This window comes from Delphinapterus leucas, chromosome 6 (genome assembly GCF_059928025.1).
Source record: "Delphinapterus leucas isolate spDelLeu-1000000601 "Yukka" chromosome 6, BTC_Dleu_Yukka2, whole genome shotgun sequence".
NCBI lineage: Eukaryota > Metazoa > Chordata > Mammalia > Artiodactyla > Monodontidae > Delphinapterus > Delphinapterus leucas.
This window is the reverse complement of record NC_143134.1, coordinates 124,759,004-124,784,939: the sequence shown is the minus strand read 5'-3', so window position 1 is coordinate 124,784,939 and position 25,936 is coordinate 124,759,004. Positions and strand designations below refer to the sequence as shown.

General features: G+C 52.7%; 1 protein-coding gene across 5 annotated transcripts in view; it reads right to left on the bottom strand.

The window, feature by feature from the left end:
- The window catches only part of EHMT1 (euchromatic histone lysine methyltransferase 1), a 147,500-nt gene that overhangs the window by 72,641 nt on the left and 48,923 nt on the right, over window positions 1-25,936 (bottom strand). For 4 of the 5 annotated variants that reach the window (XM_089914089.1, XM_089914085.1, XM_089914088.1 and 1 more), the window contains exons 2-3: window positions 4,572-4,638; window positions 69-619 (exon numbers count right to left, since the gene is read on the bottom strand). In XM_089914089.1, the coding sequence (XP_089770215.1) occupies window positions 69-619; window positions 4,572-4,638 (618 nt within the window). The remainder of the gene's footprint in view (window positions 1-68; window positions 620-4,571; window positions 4,639-25,936) is intronic. The other variant, XM_089914086.1, reaches the window with a different exon arrangement.

Sequence of the window (25,936 nt, the reverse complement as noted above, 5' to 3'; positions counted from 1 at the left end):
CCATCCGCACATGAAACAAAAGAGGAGACAGACAGGAGAGCGGCCCCACCCCAACAGGGACGCGTTACCAGGCCCGGGATGGACTTCGGCATGGTCTTCCGAGCCCTGTGGACCTTGACGTCAGCGCCCGGGGCCTTCTTGTCCTCTGTGTCCTTGCTGCCTTCCCCGGGCTTGGCTGGCATGGCGGCCGGCGGCTGGGGAAAAGCGCCAGGAGTCCTCCCTTTGCCAGCCCCGCCAGGGAGGGTCTTCGCGGCGTGACCGGGCAGGGAGGAGGCCAGGGCGCCAGCCACCCGCAGCGGTGGCTCAGACAGGGGGGCCTTGCCGAGGAAGTAGCCGTTGCTCCCGACGACGGGAGTCTGAGTGAAGCCGTCGGCTCGGATGTGGTTCTGCTTCCCCACCTCAGTGTCTCTGTCCAAAATCCCATTTTCCGCTATCCGGGCCACCGGACCGGCTCCTTCCTGCGGGCTGACTCTCGTGCTTTCCTGAGTGTGCTTCACAGTGGCCGGGTGGCCGTTGGCATCGCTCTTGTCGCAGGACCCGTTGGTTTCCCCGTCTGCAGCCACATGGGCCTCCCCTCCCTGCTGCTCTGCCGAGCCTTCATCAGCAGCCATAGGTGACCCTACGGAAGGAGGAGAAGAGTCAGTGGCTGCCCCGCCTGCGACCCCAACACGAGAGCCCCCACTGCCCTGCTTACACAAAACTGTCTGAAGAAAAACCACTTTATTTCATAGACAAACATTTGAGTTCAGACGGATTAAATATAAAGTATGTCACAGACACTGTCTCGACAGTGAGTCAGTTAAGGGGGGAATGACCCCATCCCCAGAAGGGCGATCTGCGCCCCGCCCCTAGCGAGGTGTGGGTGGGGTGTGGTCCTTGAAACAAACACCCCACTCCTCCAGTGAATTCTTAAAAGACTTCCAACACATTATGCAGGATTTACATATCCTCCAGGAACAAATTCACCACTGGAAAACAAAACTGGGTAGGATTCAGAGACAGGAAACAAGGCCTCGGGAGCAGCTTCCCAAAAACAGACCTAAAGAAAACAGGGTGAGTTTTCAGTCTGTCAGCCAGAAGCCTCGTTACAAACCCCTGGTCTCTGAAGCGCGCCTCCTCAACTTGATAAACAAGAAACACACTTCCCACCAGCAGATCGACACACGCGGAGCCTCACTACAGACCCCAGCAGAAAGCTCACAGTTACAGCGCTGGGTGCAGAGGGGCTGTGGTCACGTCCAAGACCCCACCACCCATCACCCCTGTACCCGTTTACAGCACATCACCTGCCATGACTCCATCACGACTGTACTGGCCCCTGCAAGGAGAGGTCCACGTTCACTACTGTACCCTGAGCACAGAAACACGAGTGCAGTAAGTACTATCTGAATGAATAAACAGCTATTAATTTTTTTTAAAACCCTTGGCAAAACAGAATAGGTGAAAACCTACTCAACTTGGAGAAGGCCGCATGCCAATCTACAGCAAAGATACAAATGTTGCATGAATTCCATGTAGGATCAGAAACAACATCAGGACATCCATTAACACCACAAAGGTTCACACAAGAGTGGGGTCCCAGATGACCCCACGGGAGAGAGAAACGAGGAGCAAGGCCTGGAGACAAGGGTTGGGCTCTCCTGCACACCTGGTCCGTCAGCAAGTCAAACACGAATGCAGCAAGGCTGCCAAATCTGAAATCAAGTACAAAAACCAAAGGCATTTTTCTACGCTGGCCTTAACTTTTGAGAAAACATAAGAAAAAAAAAAGACAGTATTCACAAAAAAGCAGGAAAAACTATAAAGGATATAAAACTTTAACCAAGATCATGCAAAGTCTCTGCAGAGAAAAAAATTTTAATGGAAGTATCTCACGACTGTGAACGTGACGGCAAAAATACAAAGATGCATGTCGCCTCAAACTGACTCTCTAAGTTCAATGATACCCTAATCAAAATTCCAATCAGTGTATTGAGGAACTCCATAACCTTATTCTGAAATGTGCAGGGAAAACAAATTTTCACAAACAGCAAAATAAATCGTGAAAAAGCACAGCAAAGGAAGGGGAAATGGGCCTCTCCCAACACAAAGGAGGACGGGGATGCGGACAGTCACAGGGCGTCGAGCACAGCCACCCAGGGGCCAGACGCTGACAGGTGCTCAGAAAGGCAAGCTCCTAGGACAAATGCATCTCAACTTGCAAAAGAATAGAGTTGGACCCTTACCTCACACCATATACAAAAATTAACTGAAAACGTTTCCAAGATCTATAACTATAAGAAGAAAACACAGGCATAAATCTTTATGATCTTCTATGAAGCAATGGTTTCTTAGACGCTATAACAAAACCACAAGCAACCAAAGAAAAACAGGTAAGTTGGACTTTATTTTGTGCTTCAAAGGATACCATCAAGAAGGTGAAAAGACAACCCATAGACTGGAAAAGAGTATTTGCAAATCACACATCTGATAAGGAACTTGTACCTAAAATATATTTTTAAAAACCTCTGACAATGCATTAATAAAAATCAATAACCAATTTTAAAAACGGGCAAAGGATCTGAATTGACATTTCTCCAAAAAAGATACACAAATGGCTAATAAGCACATGAAAAAAATGCTCAGCATCACCAGCCAGCAAGGAAATACACATCAAAACCACGACGAGATACCACTTTGCACCCACTAGGACAGCTGGAACCAAAAAGAAGGTGCCGACGAGTGTTGTCGGGAGCCGCCCTCGCTGCTGGGGGGCATGGACGTGCTGCAGCTGCTGCAGGAATCAGTCTGGAGGTTCCTCGAAAGGAGGGCCCAGGCCTGGGCTCAGGGGCCGTGTGCAGAGGAGACTGGCACCTGGCATCACTCATCCACAACTTCTTTTAGAAAAGGGCCCAGGAGGGCAGACAGAGTGGGAGCCCAAGGAAGGGAACATTTCAAGGAACAGGGAGGAGGACAGCGCCAGAAGGAAAACGCTGAGGCAGGTTTTCAGAGGTCCCACCACTGTAAGCAAAGGGACAGGCAGGACAGTGTGCGGGGCAGCTCCGGGAGGGAAGCGCCTCAGGGCCAGCCGGGGTGGAGCAGAGAGGGGCCAGTGGGCCGGATGAGGCACCCTGAGGTGCAGGGCGAGGGCAGAAAGCAGGGCAGGGCCATGGCCTTCCGTCCAAGCTGGGCTGTCTGGAGAAGATGCCCCAGGGAGAGAGGGGGTGAGGCTGGAAACAGCCCTGGGAAGCCAGGCAGGCAGCTGCCCAACCCCCACCCCACTCAGCTCCCTGAGCCCCAACAGCTCTACTAGAACCTGAAGCATTTTGGTCACATGCTAAGCGACACACTCACAGGTAAGACGGTCCTGCCCTGTGGCCTGGGCTGCTGGGTTCCTTCTCTCAAGCAAGGCTGCCCTGCCATCAGCCCCAAGCTGGGGGCCCATACTCTGCCTTCACCCACCGTCACCCTCGGGTGTGCAGGGGGTGGTCACAAAAGCAGAGGACCCCGTGGATGTGAAAAGGTGTCAGAGCAGCATGTGGGCCCACCAGGGAGGGGCAGGCCCGTGGCAGTTCCCATCATGGGGGCCGCACCACAGCTCGGGGAAGACAAAAAGCGGCTGCCAGCCTAGGGCACAAGGTGGTCCCTGCCACCAGGCCACTCGAGGCCTCATCCTGGGAGGCTCAGGGCTGCCCGCCCCGAGCTCACAGGTCTACACGGAACACTGGGGCACAGGCCTCCGTCTCCCTGCAGTGCCTGGAAAGGCAGGGCCCTCGCCTCCCACTGCTGCACACACGGCAACCTCTCCAGACTGGCCTCTGCCACCCACGGGCCACTGTCTGTGTGTCTTCAGAGGATGCAGGGCCGGATGGGCATCTGACAGCCCGGGTAAGCTCGCCTGACCTTGGCCCCGAGCCAGCCTCTTCCCCACCCAGCTGAGAGGTGGGTAGACATCGTCCAGGAACCAGGCTGGGGCGGTGGCGCGGGTGTGCGGCCGGGACCAGGCGGCAATCTCTGTCACAAGGGACAGGAGCGCGGTGCGGGCGCGTTTCCTCCCACGTCAGTGGGGACAGCGCCACACCACCAGCCAGCAGGACGACACTGAGACACGCTTCTCGTCCGCATGGCCCTGCTGTTCGCACAGGAGGGCCTGTGCCAACACGGCCAGGCGGACACCAGCATCTGAGGCTCCCAGGCGCCGGCCTCATGGTATCCAGCCAGGACGCTGCCCTCCAAAGGGGTCTGGCTGGCACCCCCAGGCAGCTTGGGTGGGACAGTGGGGTTTACCTGTCATGGTCTGTCCCAGAGCCAGCAGCTCCCAGCCTGACTCCGGGCCTGTCCCTCCAAAAGCTCCCCTATGTACCAGCCCCTCGCCAGCCTCCCTCTACCTCCTGGCACCTCCGCAGCAGCTTCCACGCCCCAAGACCTGGTGCGGCCGCCCCCCTGCTGGCCTCACGGCGCCCTGAGGACCAGGATGCACAGGGCCTCCACCCTCCTAGAGGACCAAGAGCCCCGGGACCCCACAGGAGGAGGCCGCACGGCAGGCCTGGCCGAGGAGGGGTGGCCAGGCAAGGGGCCCCGGGCGCCCTTACCTTCACTCGGCAGCTCGGCTCCCAGGCCGCAGTCCTGCTTGGTCTCCCCCTTCGCCGGAACCGCCTGCTAAAGAGAAATAAATGTCAGCCGGGCTCCGCCAGCAGGACTCCTGTCCGTGGGCATCGCATCCAAACCAAAACTAAACCACCAAGGACAGGACGGACAAGGAACCTCGAGCCAGTGGAAAATGCTCTTGACACCGTCTCTTCGGGAGGAGGACCAGCAGTCAACCACAGCCCCGGGAAACCTCTACTTCAACTGTATTGGGGGGATAGTCTTTTAATAATAAGAATGCATGGCTTACGTAACTAAAATTGCAAATGTTTTCTCTATTATAGGAATGCTACAATTTATTTCAAAGTGCATTCTGCTGCTGACAACAATTCATCTAAGTATTTCAAATGTCCAACAACCTACAGAAAAGTTAGAGAAATGGATAAATCAAGAAAATTCAATGAAAACCTGAATCACTAAATATTTGAGTCTACCATACAGAGACGTGAATTACACGATGCCTCTTGCAATGGTTTTAAGACAAACTTCTTGCCTTCAGGAATGTGAGAGTCTGGTTAGAGAACAAACAGAAACACACAACACACCCTTAAGCGGGGTCTCTGCAGGCGTCCGGTCCACAGGGGGAGCAGCTGACGCAGACCCTCTAGGCATCTCTCTTAGCGACATCCAGAGTCTAGGGGCATAGCTCCCATAACGCTTGCGTAACGTTCTGGAATGTTTTCTTCAAGAGACACCACAACATATGCTCGGAACACTCCTCCTGAGCCTGGCTCCCACTGCTAATTTCACTGGGGTCAGGCGGCTCCCTGGAGCAGTGCCCACCCCCACCCGGACCCCCACCCCCACGGCGCCCTCCTTCCTTGGCACCTCCAGAAGTCCCCACCCGCTGACTCCACCACCCCAGGCCTGCGGGCCAAGAAGGGGCACAAGCACGGCAAGCTCCCTCCGGCCACTTCCAGGCTCCACTCTCCTACCTTTCCAGGGCTCCATGTCTGGCCTGACCAGTGGTTTGAAACCCAGTGGTTTTCAAAGTGTAAGCTGAGGATCGCTGGAGCCCCTGAGAACTCCTCAGGGGACCTAAGAGGACTTGTTTTTTGAGGCATGTGTGCATGCACACACACACACAGGGAGGGGTAGGGTCTCACCGGCACTACCCAGTCCTGGCCACCAGACCACAGCCAATGGCGCCTGGGTGGACATCCACTCCTAGCTGGTCACACAGGGTCCCTTGTTCTAGGAGCTGAGGAGCTCAGTCGTGTACGTGGCCACATGGATGAAGGCCAGCCACCGTTCCTGAGCACCTGTCGTGTGCCAGGCACCTGCCAGCCCAAGGGGAGGCCTCAGTGGACAGCAGGGTCCAGGCCACAGGGCCAGCTGACAGTGGTTTTTACATCACCAGAGACCTATGAACAATAACGACAAGATGTGACAGAAACCTCTGTGGTCAAAGCCATGTGTGGTCCTTTTCAGAAAAGTCCTCAGAGCCCTGTTCCAGTCGGGGGATAAGAAACAAACACAAACACATTAACTTCAGCTAGAGTGTGGGGTGCTGTGACGTTATAAAACAGGGGTTGCAAGGCTGCAGCGGTGAGGGGTAGCCAGCTGGGGGCTCTTCTCCAGCCCCTCCCAGTGGCCTTGTGCTCATACCATCTACAGGCCTGGATTAAACAGTCCTGGTCTGTTGGCACTGGCCAACTCCCTGCTGCCCCTTCTGCAGTTAGGAAGCTGGAATTTGGTGCCAGGCACTAAGGGAAACTCTTGAGGCCTCACAGCCTTCCTCCCAGAAGAAGGGGAGTACTTTCTTACGGAGTCAGACCTGACACATCCCTCCTCGTCAAGGAGAAACAAGCCTTCATCGTGGATGGCAAAGCCCAGCCTCTGCTCCCCTCGGCACCCCCTCCCACACCCTGATGCCAGCCTCTGGCCCTTGGGCCCCGCCACCCCTCAGCAGACCAAGCTCCACCTTCTCAGACAGCCTCACCTGGACCTCGCCTTGTGGCCCCGCTGGTCCCACCACCACCAGGCACACCACCAGCCTGTCTGCCCTGCCAGCATGAGCACTCAGGGTCCAAAGGGGGGAACCTGTCCTGTCCCCAACCTGTCGGCAGTGCCGGGTGGGAGGAAGAAGCTGAGAAAGCGTGTGGCAGAGAAAAACAGGGTCTTCCTAGGGGACTGGGTGTGGCGCAAGCCTGAGGGGCGCTCTGGGACAGCCCAGACGCACAGTCCACACGTGTTGCGGCCACCCTGCTCCTTGTGGGCACTGCCAGTGCCACGTCTGGAAGCCCAAAGGCCCAGAGACTGAGGCTGCGGGTGAGCTCGGCCCACGACCAGGGCAAGAAAGACAGAAATCTCCTGAACCCAGATGCTCTGTGAGTTGAACCTATATGTACCTAGCAAGAGGGAACATGGGGGCTTCCCTGGTGGCGCAGTGGTTGAGAGTCCGCCTGCCGATGCAGGGGACACGGGTTCGTGCCCCGGTCCGGGAAGATCCCACATGCCGCGGAGCAGCTGGGCCCGTGAGCCATGGACGCTGAGCCTGTGTGTCCGGGCAACGGGAGAGGCCACAGCAGTGAGAGGCCCGCGTACCGCAAAAAAAAAAAAAAAAAAAAAAAAAAAAGAGGGAACATGGTTTTCGTTGCCTTTTCCAAAGGGCCAGCAACCTACAAAATCGACATCAACCAGGAAAGGATTACAGGTGGAACACGTAGCCCAAACCACTAACAAAACCAGAACCAAACAGAACTGCTGGCAGACACTTGAAACCCCTGCCAGCTCTCCCACAGGCAGGGGCTGTGACGATCCCGACAGTAAAAGGTGGATGGGTGACCTCAGTCTCTGCTTTGCAAGAAGAGCCTCAACTAACCCCAGAGTGAGCTTGGGATACGGGGACACAACAGGAGGAGGAAAACCTCCAGAGAAGACGTGAGCCAACAGCAGTGCGCACAGCAGAAGCTCTGAGCAGTGCGAGGGCCCCTGGGCAGCAGCAGCACAGAATCTCAACTCCCACGTGCCACCTCCACGGAGAGACTGAGGCTCCTGGCAGAGAGGACCAACTCCAGGCAGGGCGGGGGCACAAGAGGAGCTTAGAACCTCGGGTTGTGCCTGAAAACAAAGCACTCAAACTGGCAGGGGGCGTCCAAGAACCAGGACAGACCCAAGGGATGCCCACTCCCGAGTTTGCGACACTTGGAGCATCAAAATGAATAATGACAGGAACAGGAATGGTAAACCAGTGAATAAACACCAGCATTAAATAAATGAATGGATAACAAACAAATCCAACAGGGAAAGCTCCTTATCCTAGATGCCAACAACTGAAGGCAGAGAGAGGGCTGGGAGCTGAAGCCACCATTACAACTCGTGGAGGAAGTTTCGTAAGAAACGGGATCTTACAGAATCGCAAAGTATCTCGCCGCAACATTGTCCTCAAGTAAGAGGGAATTCCCTCAAGTAAAGGGAAGAGCAGTGACCTTCCGTGGAGAAACCTGTAGCCTCACCCATGGGACGGTCACGGACAAAGCGGCAGGTCTCCTGATGGGACGCACCCTAACCCTAACCCTTCCTGCCACCAGGGTTTCCAGAAAGCAACGTGATGTGCCCTTGGAAAAGGAAGACCGAGGAGCTGGAGTCCCCTCAACTCCCCGTCCAGAGCGGGAAAGCACTGTGAAGGGACTACTGTGACGACTGCACGCACAGCGACCGGGCACCGTGTTCATGTGTGATTACCGTGACACCTGTATGCACTGCAGACCAGACGGCTGTGTCAAGATCGGGATCTTGATGGTTATTCAGAGAAATGTCCTTGTTTGTAGTAAATAAGAGCCTGGACTTACCTCTGTGCGGGACAGAGGAGACAAGATGCATGTGTGTGGTGTGTGTGCACACATGTGCAGATGTGAAGGACATAACAAGTGGAGTCTGGGTGAAGGGTAGATGGGAGCCACTGTACTAATCTTGCAACTTTTCTGTATGTTTGAAATTATTTCATATTAAAGTGTTTTAAAAAGGAAAAGTTAGGAAAGTCTTCAGACTGGAAGCACGCTTCCAGTGTGTGGCCACGGGGCAGGCAGGGTAGAACTGAAATGACGACAGGGCGTCTTGCAGGGAACAGAGAGGCAGCAGCAAGGACTTCCCAGAGGGGAACTGGTCCACGGCAGAGGCGCAGAAGCACAGGCTTGGAACCTGAGGACCCCAGGCCCTATCCGGCTCCTCTGTCCCCCTGCACTTTGCCGAGGTCACCTGGCTTCTGCAGCTGCAAGGCAGGGACCACTTGTTCCAGGAGCTGCTGTGAGGACGACAGACCTGGTGCCTGACGCAGAGCCAGCAGACCCGCAGCCCAGGATGCGTGAAGACACAGAACACGCGTGCACTGGGGACTCCACAAACTGCTGCGCCTGCACCCCGTGTCACCGGGGGCCCAGGACCACGGGCAAACGCAAGGGTTCCGGCACTGGCTGTGGGACTCAGGTCTGGAGAGAGCAGGAGAACAGAGACATAAAGACAACTAGTGGCGGGGTGGGGGAAACCCCCAAAGGAGTAGCAGGCTCGGGAGCCAGACGGCACAGCTGTTTCCACCTTCAATGAACTATCAACATTTAAAAAGTAGGAGAGTTTACAAGAAATCTGGGTTTCCAGACTCTGAAACAGTGAGGAGCTGTGGCGACCCTGGCGGGGTGCCTGGACAGGCTCCTGGGGGGTTCCCCACAGAGTTGGCCTCTTGACACCCGGGACCAGCACCAAGTCAGATTCCACTTACTCCTACATGTAGGTACTGACCCTCAGGGTCTAGACCGGAGAAAATGCCCTCCTGCCCAGGCCTGCTTCACTCATCTTAACTCATCCGCCTGCCCCCTGACCACACTGGCAGCACCTGACTTGAGGCGTCACCTCCCAGGACCTGTCCTGGCCACATCTCAGTAATGATGCCATGACCTGTCCCCACCGGGTTGGGCTGTGGGGCCAGGATGTCTGATCCCAGGCCCCTGATTTCCCACTGTCCATCCAGGGCCAGGCAAGGCTGTACCTCGTCTTTACCCTCAGCCCCACGTGGCCAGGCCTCACTGCCTCTCCCAGCCCATCACAGCTGCATCCCAACTGCCAACCACCTACACCCTTCAACCCCCTCAAACAGGAGTTCTCTGGGGTCCCCAAGACCCTTCCAGAGATCAAGACTGTTTCCATAACACCAGCAGGATCCCACTCACCCGTTTCGGAGTACTAACATCTGCACAGATGGTGCAAGGGCAATGCTGTCGGCACCTTAGCAGGAATCAAGAGGGTGGCACCAAACGACACGCTTAGTGACTGAATTCATCCTCACTCTGGGGCCAGCGCCCCACAGCAAGGACACCGGGCCCGCCGACAACACCTCTGGGCCCCGGGCCCTGACTGGTGACAACGGGTGTCTGGAAACAAGCCGGGCGGGCACAGCCCCCGGGACCCCATGAACACAGCAGGTGTCTGGAGACAAGCCAGGGTGGGCACAGCTCCCAGGACCCTATGAACACAGTGGCAAACCAGCTGCCTCCTGTCACAGCACCAGCCAGCCACACGTTCACCCACAAAATTATGGTTCATGACCTTTCCCCAAAAAAAGTCTGTTTTAAGAATATTACGGGGTTTCCCTGGTGGCGCAGTGGTTGAGGGTCCGCCTGCCGATGCAGGGGACGCGGGTTCGTGCCCCAGTCTGGGGGGATCCCGCGTGCCGCGGAGCGGCTGGGCCCGTGAGCCATGGCCGCTGAGCCTGCGCGTCCGGAGCCTGTGCTCCGCGGCGGGAGGGGCCGCAGCAGTAAGAGGCCCGCGTACCGCAAAAAAAAAAAAAAAAAAAAAAAAAGAATATTATGTAACACACTCAAATAATGCCAGACTGGGCCGCTATTTTGCTCTGTGTCTACCCGAGTGCATTCAGGAACCCGCTGACGTGCTCACAACACACCAGGCCCTGGGTGAGCATGAGACCTGTAAACAGAGCACCGCCATCTCTGCCTCACTTTTGTCTCCTACTTAAAACCCAAGCACCTCCTCGCTCGTTTCTCTGAGTGACTGCTGCCGGTGGCACAGGGTGGAAGAGGACCAGGGGGAGGGGGTGGCATGGGGAAGGAGGGAGGGCAGAGGACAGGCAGGGGTGGGCAAGGAGGGGCACACCCAAGCGGCTGACACCTCTAGGGCACGGGACACTGTGCTGGAGTCTGGGATGCTATGAAGTCTCCAAACGAAGGACACATTAGCTTATCAGATGAATATGAAAAACAAATATCAAAGAAAAGGAATACTCTCTCGGTCTGAAACTTCTGTACAAGCCTCTACCTGACAAAACCTGCCCTAGGGCTCTGCTCTAACACTTGCTGTGCCTTATTTAAGACACAGGCCCCGCCAGTGGCCAATTTCTCTTGCATAAAAAGGAAGAGAAAAAAAAGAAAAATAGGGCTCCCCTGGTGGCGCAGCGGTTGAGAGTCCGCCTGCCGATGCAGGGGACACGGGTTCGTGCCCCGGTCCGGGAGGATCCCACATGCCGCGCAGCGGCTAGGCCCGTGAGCCATGGCCACTGAGCCTGCGCGTCCGGAGCCTGTGCTCCGCAATGAGACAGGCCACAACAGTGAGAGGCCCGCATATCGCAAAAAAAAAAAAGGAAGAGCAGCACATATTCGTAAAGCTCACAATAAAGAAATGTTACTGCTTACCTCAACCCTGTCTAGCCTAGCAGGTTATTCTTTCTCCCTGATCGAAGCAAAACAAAACAATGGGCTAAAACAAAGTTTTGAGGTAATTAATCGACTTCAAATCAAGACCTTTCCATTTACAACCATCTACCTAGTTGTATGGGAGTGAAACACATTAATGTGCATGAACAACCAGCCAGCAATTCAAGTGCTTAATTAAGTCAACATGGCCGCAGAGGCACAGAACCCAAAGGCCAGTCTCTCACTCATACACAGACAACAGAATCAACACTGGTGAAGGTCCACCAGTGGCTAACTCGTCTCCCAAAAGCCTGGTCTCTTTCCTGGAAGAACTTCCAATAAAATCATCTGAACTCTCCCCCAGGCCACGTCACTGATCAAGGTCACTGGTCAGGGCGGAGGCCTCTCCAACCTGGCTTCTCTGAAGGCACAGCCCCTGACCCAGTGCTGGCAGCTCACCCTGGCGGTCCTGCCCATAGCCCAGAGATCCATGGCCCCCGTGGCCTGAGACCCCAACACCCCACCCTCAGGAAGCCAGGAGGTGAAGGAATGGGGCCCCCCCCTCCAGACGACCTGCCCCACTTTCCATCCCTCCTTCAGCACGGGCTGAACCTGCTCACCCTGCTCAAGTACCACGGCCACCGCCTAAATCACGAGGGCTTCAACCGCAAGGCTGGGCCCCATCTCCACCCCAAGACCCATGTGTCCCAATAAGGAAGGACCTGCACCTCCTTCACCTCCTCCTTGGAAGACAGACAACCCCAGAGTCAGACCCCACCCGCAAAAGCACCGGGAATCCGGACCGGCAACCTCATCCGTAAGCATCAGGCCTTCCGTTTTTCAGATGCCACAAACTTAGGCACGACTAAGAATCCACAGCTTGCAGCGGGAACCAGCGGGGACCATGTGTGCTCACCAGGTGTACACAAGGCACACACGCTGTACAACTCTCGTCCACTGCACCACCGAGACACGACAATTCCAGAAAAACAGCTCCTTCCAGGGCTTTTTGTCCTCTTTATCCTCAGCACATCTGCCCAAACTCCAGAACATTTCAGGAGCAGACTTCATATCACACTCCCAAACCCAGACTGAAAAAGGGAATCCTCTCAGAGCCTGGGATTTGCAGAGATTCTGGGGCTTCTTTCAGTCAAAGAGCCTTTTACATACAAACTTCTAAATAAAAAGACATTTACAGGGTGAAAGCAGTGAGGAAGGACTGAAGGGAGGTGCGGGGTCCTGAGGGGTGGAGCTATACCCAAGGACACCCCTCTCTTCACAGAATCAGGAATCTTTACAGTCCTAAACTCAACATTGCATGTGGGTTTTAGTTCCCGGACCAGAGACCTAACCCAAGCCCCCTGCAGTAGAACCAAGGAGTCTTAACCACTGGACTGCCAAGGAAGTCAGACTCAACTCTTCTTAAATATGCAAAAACAAAGCGCTCCTGCCTCGAGTGTCCACATTCCTTAAACAGAAGAGAAACCAGAAGAAAACCCTCAGACTCTGCACCATGTGGCTAAGGTTCTCAAGTCCATCTGTCCACTGGAGAACAGGCCGGTCCCCCTCCAGCCTTGTCCTCCATTCAGCCCTGCCAGCTGGTCCTAACCCTCCTCGCATCCTCACATTCGGTAACCTGCCGTTTTTGACAGTAAAACTGGAGCTGGGACCCCATGATGCCAGAACTGCTCACAGTAAGAGTCCCTCCACCAGCCTATCCAGACCCTCATTCGACTTCTTCACCGCCTCTGATAAAATCCCAGTTAGATCCAGCTGAAAGGCACCGGGGCGGGGGTACAAAGTCTGCCCAGGAGGTGGCCAGAATGGCCAGTGAGCGGCAGCGGCAGCACGCCCTTTGGGGAGTGCGACAGCCACATGCTCACTGCGAGCTGGGTCTGACCGCCCCTCCCAGAAGAACAAACTCTACCCTTTGGAGCATCAGTTTTCACATCCTAAAGAGCTGATGTGGCTGGAGAAAAAAGAAAGAAAACTTACCAGTTTGTGAAGTTTTTTCCTTAAATGCAAATTGGCAGATTTCGATATACACAAACCCTAAGGGAAAAAACACATCCCAAGAGGTGAGGTACAATCTGACCCCGTGCTGGATGTGTAAGGCCAACACAGGGCAGTGGGTACAACAAGCTGCCCAAGACATGAATGTCCAGCGACATCTGAAGTTCAGATAAATGACAAGCCGTGTTTTAGCATGTTTATCTGAACTTTAAATGTAACTGGGCATCCTGTATTCTTTTTTTTTTTTTTAATTTTCTTCACCACTTTAATATGTATCAGGCTCTGGTTTTCCTTTCTTTTTTAAAAAAATATTTATTTATTTATTTGGCTGCATCGGGTCTTAGCTGCAGCGCATGGGCTCTGGAGCAGCGGACTTAGCCGCCCCACGGCATGTAGGATCTTACTTCCCCAACCAGGGATCGAACCCGTGTCCCCTGCCTTGGAAGGCGGATTCTTAACCACTGAGCCACCAGGGAAGTCCCGCATCTGGTATTCTTATTCGCTGAACTTGGCAGCCCTACACTGAGTCTGTGAGGATCAGCAAAGGACAGAGGACCCTAGGTTTCTGTAATTCTGAAATGGCAATGCTTACATTTCAAAAGGCAATATTCTCTGCCCTGTGAAATCATACTCCTAAAAAGAAAAAGAATTATTAATCAAACAATTTCTTCATAAGCGAATAGAACACAGAAGAAAATAAAATGCAGAGGAAAAAAACCAAAGGAATTATGAAGTCCTGCTCTCACACCATCTCTTATGCCTTGGCATGGGAGGCCTTCCCTAACTTGGCTCCCTTTTACCACTTGGGAGACTGTCTGCCCCACTGGGGTGTTTGGCCTGACCCATCTCTGGGGGAAGAGGTCCCACCTGGACCACAGGGAGGTCGCTTGTTACCCATACCATATGCATTTCAATAAAAACATCTCAAGGTGGTGAAAAAACAAAAAAAGTCTTGCTAGGGTCTTCAGGTATCCTTATGTAAAAGAAAGAACGCGGGCTTCCCTGGTGGCGCAGTGGCTAGGAGTCCGCCTGCTGATGCAGGGGACACGCGTTCGTGCCCCGGTCCGGGAGGATCCCACGTGCTGCGGAGCAGCTGGGCCCATGAGCCATGGCCGCTGGGCCTGTGCGTCCAGAGCCTGTGCTCCACGACGGGAGAGGCCACAACAGTGAGAGGCCCGTGTACAGCAAAAAAAAAAAAAAAGGAAAGAACACACCCACCACCCGTTCTACAAGGGGTAAGTCTGAGCCACTGCAGACAGAGAGCGCACCCTGAGAGGCTCTCTGTGCTTTGGAAAAACAGGCCCCTTAGAGAGTAGATATCTCAGAAGAATTTTAATGAACCCAAATTCCTGCCTCTTTCCATACACAGAAAGAAAGGGCTAAAATCATTAATGGAAATACCCCTTCCCCGTGACTAGCAGTTACCTTCTACGGAGATGTGTGCTTGACTGCACACACCCCCTGGCCCAGACCACACAGATCCTGGCCGCTCCCCCACCTCTTCACAGCAGCCCCTCAGAGCTACTGAGAAGCTGTCTCCCAGGCTACAGTCCTCGGTAAGATCCGGAATAAAACTCAGCTCATGGCTCCTACATTGCGTATTTTTCCTGTTTCAGTCAACGCTCCTCAAGTTAACTTCCAATCACACAGCCCTCAGTATGGTTGTGGCCGCTCAGACACCAGAATCCCACCACCCCGCAGCTGCCCCGCCAAGAACCCGCCCTGCCTCGCCTTGCTCTGGACCCTGCCTGCTCCCCACGCGCGGGACAACAGGGCACCCTTCCACACAGGGCAGCGGCCAGGACCTGTGCCAGCGACACAGACCGGTTTCAGATCCCACACAGCACATCTGTGCAGCAAAGACCCCCCAACTCCATGGAAGATGAGAAGCAGCTGAAGTACACTCAGGCAACCAATTCTGGCTGCATGATATTACAGAGAGTATCTCCCAAGAAAAAGTGTACAGTCGTTTGTTTTTAACAAAAAAGTGGGGGAGGGGGTAAATACCCAGATGCAAAGACCAGAGAAGTCATATTCTAAAGTCATCTTTAGGTGACACTGGCGGGTGGCTGTGTTCATTGTAGTGATGTCACAGGACAGGAGACAGCGACCGCGTTTCTATCACGGGGACGCAGACTCCCATCTACTAAGTCTCACTCAGATTTTCTTAGTGAGTAAAACAAATATCTTGTACCAGTTCTCACAGCAGCACCACTTATTTGGTGTCCCTCCCACTAAGTGTAGTCACAGAACAAGCACGTAGGAACCACCTGCCGCTCCAACAGCGCTATCTGTAGGTGACGTCAAGGTAGCCTGCGTTCCCTCCTCAAGGCGCAGGGCCCCCATCCGCCCCCACTGGACATCACTGGACATGAGAAGAATGAGCACCAAGTGCAATTTGTCGTGATGCAGTTAGCCTCAGTTTACAACATTTGCTTCTACATGCTTTTTAAAAAGACAGTTTTTGTTACACACACAGTTGGCCCCCTGTGTCGAGGGTTCCACCCCCGCGGACTCAACCAATTGCAGATCAAGTATATTCGGAAAACAACTCCAGAAAGTGCCAAAGAGCAAATCTTGAACCTGCCAGTTTGCAGGGCGCCGGCAGTTGTTTACACAACATTTACATTGTACTTAGAGCTGTTTACACAGCATTTACACTGTATCCAGTATTACAAGTAATAATCAGAAGGCGATTTAAAGTATACAGAAGATGTGCTTAGATTACATGCAAACAATAGCACTGTTATTTCACATAAGAGACTTGAGCATCCACGATTCTGGTATCTGCAGGGGGTCCTGGAAACAATCCCCGACAGATACCAAGGGACAACCGACAGATACCAATGGACAACGGTACAGCACAGATCATTAAGGTTAGGATTCTATGAGGAATCTCCACGAACTCTCCAGGAAAATTACAAGGAATCCTTTGTACTTAACTGTCAGACCCGTGAGCCTCCTCATTGGCACCTGCACCTGCTCACCTGAGAGGCGAGGGGCCTTCCCACCCAGGTGACAGCCTTGGGCAGACCCAGACTCTCACTCCCCGCGCAAGAGGGTCCCACCGCTCTGCCTCCCAGGTGCCCACCCATCAATTTCTACCACACTGCTGACTTTTTTGTTGTTGTTAAATAAACAACGGATGATGGGAGAATGATCATAGAAATTCTGACATTACCCCTTAGAAGGTTCCTAAAATTCAAAGGTAAGTAAGGGCTAGATATATTTTAGATAATGTGTATTAAAAGGACAAGCCTATAGACAAATTATAGATTTCAATAACTTTCTCAATTTGCATGTTGAAGACAGGGACTTCCCTAGTGGTCCAGTGGTTACGACTCCATGCTCCCAGTGCAGGGGGCCCAGGTTTAATCCCTGTCAGGGAACTAGATCCTGCATGCCGCAACGAAGATCCCCTGTGCCGCAACTAGACCCGGCGCAGCCAAATAAATAAATAAATATTAAAAAAAAAAAAAAAGAAAGAAAAAGACGATGTGGTCACGTCCACAAACCAGTAACAACAACCATGACAACGACCATCACCAGGGAGCTCGGTTTCTACCTCCCTTTGCGCCTGCTGCCCTGCCCGGGAGCTGAGAGTAAGACCCCCACCCGCTCAGCGGGGAGGGGTAAGGCCTCTGAGGGGAGGGAGCACAGGGTCCCGACCTCTCCAGGCTCCCACAGCGGGACCGCTCGAAGACCCAACCACGAGCTACCTTAGAAGTGAGCACCTTCCCACACACTCCCTGCACAGAAGTGCTAACCTCAACAATAAGGTTATAGTCACAAAAGTACCAGAAAGTTAAAACTGCCTCCAAATACTTCATCTTCAAAATGGTGTGCTGGGGACCCTGGACCACCCCCAGGGCCAGGCCAACCCCGAGGACGGGGCAGGAGAGCCAGCTCCAGAAAAACACAAAAGCTGACACAGCGGCTTGCAGACCTTGCACTCGCTGTGGGGCCAGCTCTGCGGTCGGGCCTCAGACCTGAAAGCTGCAGGACTGGATCCCCCGCCTCCAGCCAGAGCTGACTGTTTCCTCGGCCTCCGCAGGCCCAGGCCACTTGGCATCCACGCACGTCACATCACTCCTGCATTTGCACAGAACTCCTGTCTCAAACACAAAGGTTGAGAAGGTTCATCTTTAAGTGCTACAGGCACATTTTAAGTTTAAAAGCAGCAAAAGCCATTTCGGAAAGAATCTGAGATGAACTCGACTAGAACCATGTAAAACAGCTCCATGTGCTGGGGAGGCGGGAAAGGATGCAGTCAGTGCCCCCAGGGAACTGCTGCCCTCCCAACTTGGCCACCAGCATTTCTATCCTGGCTCCAGAGGGCTGTGCGGCGCATGTGCTGGATTGGGAGAGGGGATGTCAGCTTTCAGGGCTTATCTACCTGAGCTATAAAGAGACCCAACAACAGCACGATATTAAGAGAAAGGAGGAGAAACCCTCTCGACAATCATCTTCGTGGCAGGCGTGGCTCACTCAGCTCATCTGATGACTACTGAAAGGAAAGCCCCTCCTCCACACTGGCCACCAGGCTTGCCTCGGCCTGCGCCCTGGAGACCACTGCACAGCACCCAGCACAGGGCACACAAAAGGGACCTTCTCTCCCATGAGGAGAGAGGTTTTGGTTCTAGCCATAACAGGAGATGCCAAACCCGACCTACCATCTGCCCCTCTCTGCCCGAGGCCTGGACCAGCGGTGGCATCCCCTCCCTGAGAACCACAGGGATGCCAACGCCGGGCTGTAAGCAACAAACAGGTTCTCAAAGATGGGACGCATCTGCAGTCCAAGAAACTTCTGAGATGTAGAGCGCTACCCGCCCACCCCCTAATTTTAAACTATTTTCCACATGCCAATTTCACTAGCTAATTATCAAAAGGGGTGGGGAGAAAAAGAATGAATCCTTTCAATATCTCACAGATTTCCTTGTCCCTCTTTTGTCTTTTTGTTTTTCCCCTTGGCAGAAAAAGGAGAGTTAGTTCCTAAATTTGGAAAACACAATTAATTCCAAAGTGGCCCCATACATTACGTCTAAGGGATTTTGAAATATCAGAACAGACTCCCTTTCCATCTGTTACTTAACCATTAACTGGCCTCTCTGCAAAGAAGAAAACCAAAGGCGCTACCTCCTCGCTGTTCCCTTGACCTAGAACTCTCTCAGCTACTATATTTTTCCAAAGATGGCCAAACCAACATGTCTCCCATCCTCCACACCCTGCTACTGGATGGTGCTCACACTTCCCCCCAAAAGGTGGGCTCTGTGTGCCCTGGCCACTCACTGGGCCTGGACCCTGAGATGCGGCTGAAGTGATTTCCCCCCTGATATCTAAAGTCAGGTCACGCAGGAGCCCGGACCACAGGAGAAGCTGAGTGCCAATATGCGTGTGAGTGAAGAGCCTTCAGATGCACCCACTCCCAGTGCTGAGTCTTCCAGCTGAGACCCCAGACTCCTGGGCCAGAAAAGAGCCATCCTCTAAGCTCCACCGGAACCGCTGGCCCCTGAGAGGGACAAGGATCGCTGCTGTCTTGGGCACTGAGTTCCGGGGCACTGTGCCCGGCGGCAGCAGGCAACTCAGGTGGCGCGCTCCTCCTTCCACTCTCCCAGCCACCGGGAGGCCCCCCACCGGGGTCAGGGAAAGCCCAGCCTGGGCCCAACAGCCGAGGTCTCCCCACAGGACCCCGATCCACGGGGAAGACGTGGCAAACCAAGAGATGCGCCAGGTGCTGTGGAAGCCCCCCCCGCCCCCCGGAGAGCACGGGCCTCGCCACTCAGCACCCCACGCCCCAAGCTTCTACGGATTGAACCCCACTAACTGGACCTGACTGTGGAGGAAAATGAGAACGAGCCACAAGCTCCCGAGGTGGCCGGCAAGCACTGGGCTGGAGGGGGCATCTGTCCCAAAGGCACAAACCAGGGAGTGGAGTACACAGCACTCACCCTCAGTATAACTTCCCTCGCAGCGGACAGTCACACCACAAACACGCTGACGTCCTAGTTCACACGTCTGTCTCTAATGAATCTGGATAGTCCCGTTGCCACAATGTGGTTTGCTGACAAAATCAGGTTTTCGGGCCCTTCCACAGGGAGCACCACGCTGCCGCTCCCACTGTACATGACATTGCCCCAGGGCCACGTGGCCAGGTGGCGGGCATGGGTGCCCACAGGCACACAGCCCAACAGGATGCGGTGGAGATTCAGGACCCTCCCCCAGGACTTAAGGCTGGCCAACTCCCAGCTCCTGTACTCCACGGAGCCTGGGCTACATCAAGGTGAAAACCTTGGACGCCGTGAGAAGTCAGAACGCCTGGCTGGCAGAGGGCACAGTCAGCTGCGTGCCTCACTCAGGCCCCACTTGCACCACAAGGACTCAGCACACTGAGCGCCACTCTAAAAACCAGGGTCAGTCAGTCCACTCCAAACTCCAGGTTCTTACTGACTCAGTTTCAACCAAAGTTTCGGCAACATAAAACTATCACAGGGGAAATCACTCAGTATCACATCATCTATCACACTTAGGTTACCAATATAAAAAGCAAAGTGGGCAGCATGGCTCATCAATACACTGGCCCTAAAAAAATCATGAACAGAATTCCAGAAAGCGGGACATTCTGCAAGACCACTGACATAGTTTCCTCACCAAGCCGATGGTGGACAGCTACAGCTGAGGAACTTAAACAGAACAACCATGCAAAGTGCAGGCTATGCTGGGCCCTGATTTGAACTTATCAACTGTAAAGTGACATTCTGACATAACTGGAGGGAAATCTTAAAATGGCTGGATGGGGCCTCCCTGGTGGCGCAGTGGTTGAGAGTCCGCCTGCTGATGCAGGGGACATGGGTTCGTGCCCCGGTCCGGGAAGATCCCACATGCCGCGGAGCGGCTGGGCCCGTGAGCCATGGCCGCTGAGTCTGCGCATCCGGAGCCTGTGCTCCGCAACGGGAGAGGCCACAACAGTGAGAGGCCCGCGCACCGCAAAAAAAAAAAAAAAAAGGCTGGATGATACTGAATTACTGTGGATTTTGTTAGGAATGAAAATGACATGTAGTTATGTCAAAAATGTCTATATTTAAAAAAACAATACACAGAGTGTAGAGGTGGAAATTTCATGACACCTATGATGCGCTTTGAGAGACCAATCAGCGCACAGGCCCAAGCTGTCTACTTTTGTATGTGATGGAAACAAATTCTTCAGAAAATTCCAGTGGAAAACTAGATCTAAGATACAGAAGATACCTGTGTCGAAAGAGAACAGTACACGCCCCACCCCTTCGCAGGTGCCAGCGCCAGGCACCAGTGAACCTGAGCCCTGCCACCTGCCATGTCATCGCGTGATCCCGTCCCAGCTCCTCCTTTCTCCACCTGTGTGGTCAGGTCACATAAACCTCCCGCTGCCTCGCTGCTTTCTCACCTGAGGACAGTGCAGAATGCTTGAAGCCACTGGTGACACATCAGTGCCCAACAGACATCAGCTAGCCTTACTGTTCAATACACGTAGTAAATGTATCACGAAGACATCTGTACCGTCTGCCACATGCCGAACTCCTTCTTGACAGTCACCCCCAAATCCAAACGTCCAAAGGCAAGTCCAGCCTGGAGCCTGGCCCGAGCCTCAGCCAGCCCACGCACACCATCTCCCCACATGAACAGCCACCACCAGACCTCTGCCACTGACCTCTTCCTCCAACCTCCCTTCAACCTCTGCTGGCCCCATTCCCGAAGGCACGGACAGGCTGAAGGAGGGCAGAGCCGCAGCCTGGCCCTACTCCACCCCGCCAAGCCCACCCAACTCTCAAACTTGAGACTGTTCTGGAGTCTACACATCCCACGACCCCTTTTGAAAGCCACCCTGGCCCTGTCCACACACATCTGTTCCCTCTGAGGCCAGCTCCTCCCCAAGTGCCCACAGCTTCACGTATGGGGCCTGAGAGCATCACTAGCTGTTTCTATTTCTTTCTTTTCTTTTTTTTTTTAATAAATGTATTTATTTCCTTATGGCTGCATTGGGTCTTCACTGCTGCGTGCGGGCTTCTCTAGTTGTGGCGAGTGGGGGCTAATCTTCGGCGTAGTGCACAGGGGCTTCTCATTGAAATGGCTTCTCTTGTTGCGGACCATGGGCTCTAGGCACACGGGCTTCAGTAATTGTGGCACACGGGCTCAGTAGTTGTGGCTCGTGGGCTTAGTTGCTCCACGGCATGTGGGATCTTCCTGGACCAGGGCTCAAACCCGTGTCCCCTGCATTGGCAGGCAGATTCTTAACCACTGCGCCACCAGGGAAGTCCACTAGCCGTTTCTAACACACACGGAGTGGGTACAGTCCAGGTGAATGTACAAGGTCATCTGATTCTTTCCTAGACGCAACAGACACATCTAAAAGAATGTTTTCTCATTTTTTATTGTTGTAAGAACTCCTTTCTAAAGTAAAAACATTTTTAAGTTGATTAGAAAAAAATATATAGTGATGAAAGGCCATCAGAAATATCCCAAGGTATCACAGGATAAGTACACTTCATAAATGCCAACAGAGGGCCCTCCCCTGACAATATTTTGGCACCTTGAGCGAGATCGGCCTGGTGTTTTTTACAGTTCTCATTTCATGTCATTTCCAAATTCTCCCAGAGCCCAGCCAGTCAAGCTTCTCATTAGTTCTGCCTATTTTGCACTTCAACAGAATCACCAATTTCCTGTGAAATTTTAGTAAACTGTGCTTCATTTATATTTCAGGGAAAGAAACAATTTTAAGAGCTCCCACATTGAAGGAGTCAGGGCACAAACACCTGGAGTCCGGGAGGCAGAGGGACATGGTCCTAACTGGAGAGGGCAGGGCGGCTGGTGGTCCCACAACCGCTATTCCCACGACGGGAGCCATGGGCACCCGCCTGGGGGCTTTCATGAAGAAGAGGGGCCAGAACACATGTTGGTGAGCACGTGGAGAAACTGAAACACGGCTGGCCGGATGCAAAATGATGCAGCTATTGTGAAAAAGAGTTGGTGCCACCCCCAAACTCTAAACACAGAATTCCCAGATGGCCTGACAATTCCACTCCTGGTACACACCCAAGGAATGCCTGAGACTCCTGTCCAAATATGCTCAGCAGCACTATTCAAAATGGTCAAAAGATGGAAAAAACCAAGGTGTGCATCAACAGATGAACACAAAATATCATTCCGCCAGAAAAAAGAATGAAGTTCTGACAAATGCTACAACATGGGTGAACCTTGAAAACATGGTGCTAAGCGAAGTAAGCCAGACACAAAATGACAAATATTATATAGTTCTACTGATACGGAACATCTGGTTTAGGTAAATTCATAAAGATAGAAAAGCAAAAAGGGAGATTTTTGCTTACTGGGTACAGTTCCTTCTCGGGGTGATGAAAATACTTTAGAAACAGTGATGATGGTCGCACAACACTGTGAATGTACTTCATGCCAACACAAAGCTCACTTACAATGGTTCAAATTTATGTTTAAGTATATTTTACCATTAAAAAAGAGAGGAAAAAAAGATTGAGGTGTGCAAACCTACCCTTATAGATGCAACCATGAACTTCTTTAAAAAAACCAATCCAATTACTAGAAAAGACCCCTTTAAAGGAGAGATGTAATGTATTTACAAGAACAAAAATCAGAAAATACTACTTTGTGTAGTAAAAAAAGAAAAAATAGGATGTAGCCTAATAGTGCTAAATGCATACCATCATACAAATATATGTTGAGACATATATTATTGCCTTCCTGATGTTGATGGTAGAGGAATATCTGTAGGAAACATACGCCACCACATCTAGGAACCATGGGGCATCTACGAAGCAAGTTGATCTCAAACGGCTCATGAAAAAAATCTCTTGTATTATACTTGCAGTTTTCTACTACGTGTGAAAGTATTTCACAAGAAAAAGAAAAACAGCTTTATAGTCCAAAAAAAAAGGAAACATACAGAACAATACTGTATTGTGGGTGGGTTCAAACACCTCTCTGTAAAACACAGGGAAAGATCTGGAAGGACCCACATCTAACTCATCATGACAGAAGATGTGGGCTGGAGTGTGAGGGGCAAACAGGGGAGATCCTGCCTGAACAGGATTTGACTTTCAAAAGAAAAATTCATATATCATTGTATAATTTTATTCTTTAAGTAAAGGAAATTAATTGGGAAAAATTAAACAGTGAAAACTACCCATAAGCCAACACCTTTAACACTTTTTATAACCTCCCAAACATTTTTCTGTGCAAATATGCTCATAAAGCTGTAACTGACACAGATTATATAAATGGGATTCTACAAATACTGTTAGGGAACCACTTCTCCCTTAACCAATGTGAACAAAAGGATCTACCGGGGCTTCCCTGGTGGTGCAGTGGTTGGGGGTCTGCCTGCCGATGCAGGGGACGCGGGTTCGTGCCCCGGTCCGGGAGGATCCCACGTGCCGCGCAGCGGCTGGACCCGTGGGCCATGGCCGCTGGGCCTGCACGTCTGGAGCCTGTGCTCTGCGGCGGGAGAGGCCGCAGCAGTGAGAGGCCCGCGTACCGCAAAAAAAAAAAAAAAAAGAGAATCTACCGCATTGTCACTGGGGGGACACACAGGGTTGGTGAGAGACCACCCACGTAGGACCCACTGAGGGACTCACAGGGGATTTGCAATAGCACCATCTATCTCCACGTAATACACTCCTCTGTATGTAGCTTTTTGTAAACTCCTCTAAGAAAGAGCCATAAAGATAAAGGACAGAGGGTCTTCCCTGGTGGCGCAGTGCTTGAGAATCTGCCTGCCAACGCAGGGAACACAGGTTTGAGCCCTGGTCCGGGAAGATCCCACATGCCACGCAGCAACTAAGCCTGTGCGTCACAACTACTGACCTTGCGATCTAGAGCCCGCGAGCCACAACTACTGAGCCGACGTGCCACAACTACCAAAGCCCATGTGCCTAGAGCCCGTGCTCCGCAACGAAGAGTAGCCCCCACTCACTGCAACCCGTGCCCAGCAACGAAAACCGAACGCAACCCCAAAATAAATAAATTTATATTAAAAAAAAAAGATAAAGGACAGAGCTGGAGATTAAAGGTCTTCATTCCCTTACACAAATGACGTGCCCTGTGGCTCAGCAAGGGTCCTAAACAGACAGGTTTTCTCCTTCTAAGACTGAAATGCTTTAAAAAGATTTTTGAAGAATAACCCCAGGTCCTTTTCATGTTAATCTGTGTAAGAGAAAGGAAGCTCTCCCTGACCCAGGCCCCCGTTACCTGGGGCAGGACCCCCAGGATAAGCAAGCTCGGGAGGCCAAGCTGCAACGCTCAACAGCCTTTGGGGACCATGTGTCCTACACACCGGGGGACAGGCCCACAGACTGAGGCCACACACCTAGGAGCTGACGCATAACTAACTTCACACAGTCACTGCATGTTACCAGTCCTTAGACTAAATAATTAAATAGCTACTACTGAGTTGATTCTTACTATCACAAGGTAAATGATTAAAAAAACAAAAAAAAACACATGAAAGCACATGAACCTTCACTGTTGCTCGAGGTGATGGCGCCAGCACAACACAACTCTCCTCCATACAGACAACATCTGATTTCTGAAGTCAGAACTCCGGCCAAGGAGGTCACATTACCAAAAAGACCTCCATGTGACACGCCATTAGCCACAGCATCGCTCCTCCTCCTGAGGACAGCAGCACCTGCCACAATCGGAGTCCTGGAGCTCCTCGGAGGGGCTGCAAAGAACACGGACAGCTGTTCTTTCTACAGAGATGGCCCCTCATCTAGAAACAACCCATTCAAACTGGTGGAACAGGGTCCGTATCCCAGCTTGTAACCCACAGTAACAGCTTGACTGCTCTGATTTTAATAAAGTCTACTCAGGCTTCCCTGGTGGTCCAGTGGTTAAGAATCTGCCTGCTAATGCAGGGGACACGGGTTCGATCCCTGGTCTGGGAAGATCCCACATGCCATGGGGCAACTAAGCCCGTGTGCCACAACTACTGAGCCCGTGTGCTACAACTACTGAAGCCTGCGTGCCTAGAGCCCTGCCTGGCAACAAGAGAAGCCACCACAATGAGAAGCCCACGCACCACAAGGAAGAGTAGCCCCCACTCGCCCCAACTAGAGAAAGTCCACACACAGCAACGAAGACCCAGCGCAGCCAAAAATAAAATTAGTTAATTAATTAAAAATAAAAAATAAAGTCTACTCAACAAGAAGCCTGCCAAACGACAAGCTCCCTAATCCACAAAAAGTAAACCTATGTGACATAAACATGATTTTGGCTTGTATGCTTATTCATGTAACTGTATGGAGTTTCTATGTAGAACTGGAATATGAACAAAAAGGGCCTGAGAAGCACCAAGAATCCACACAGTCGTGAGGTAGGGGCACGTGCAGTGTGAGGGGTCACCATGCTCAGGGGCCCCGCTGCCCTGAGCTGCCCAGAAACCACCCCTCTCTTGAGCCCAGGGGCCTGAGGGTCTGCATGGGCGCCTCGGCCTCCAGGCATTCCCCCAGGGTGGCTCCAGGCTGAGGGAAGGAGGCCAGGCCAGGGGAGGTCCTAACCCCTAAGCTCCTGGCAAGCAGCAGCCCGGCCCAGGACACAGTGGAAGCAGCGATGGGGACCATGGCCACCAGATGGAACTGCATAGACGCAAG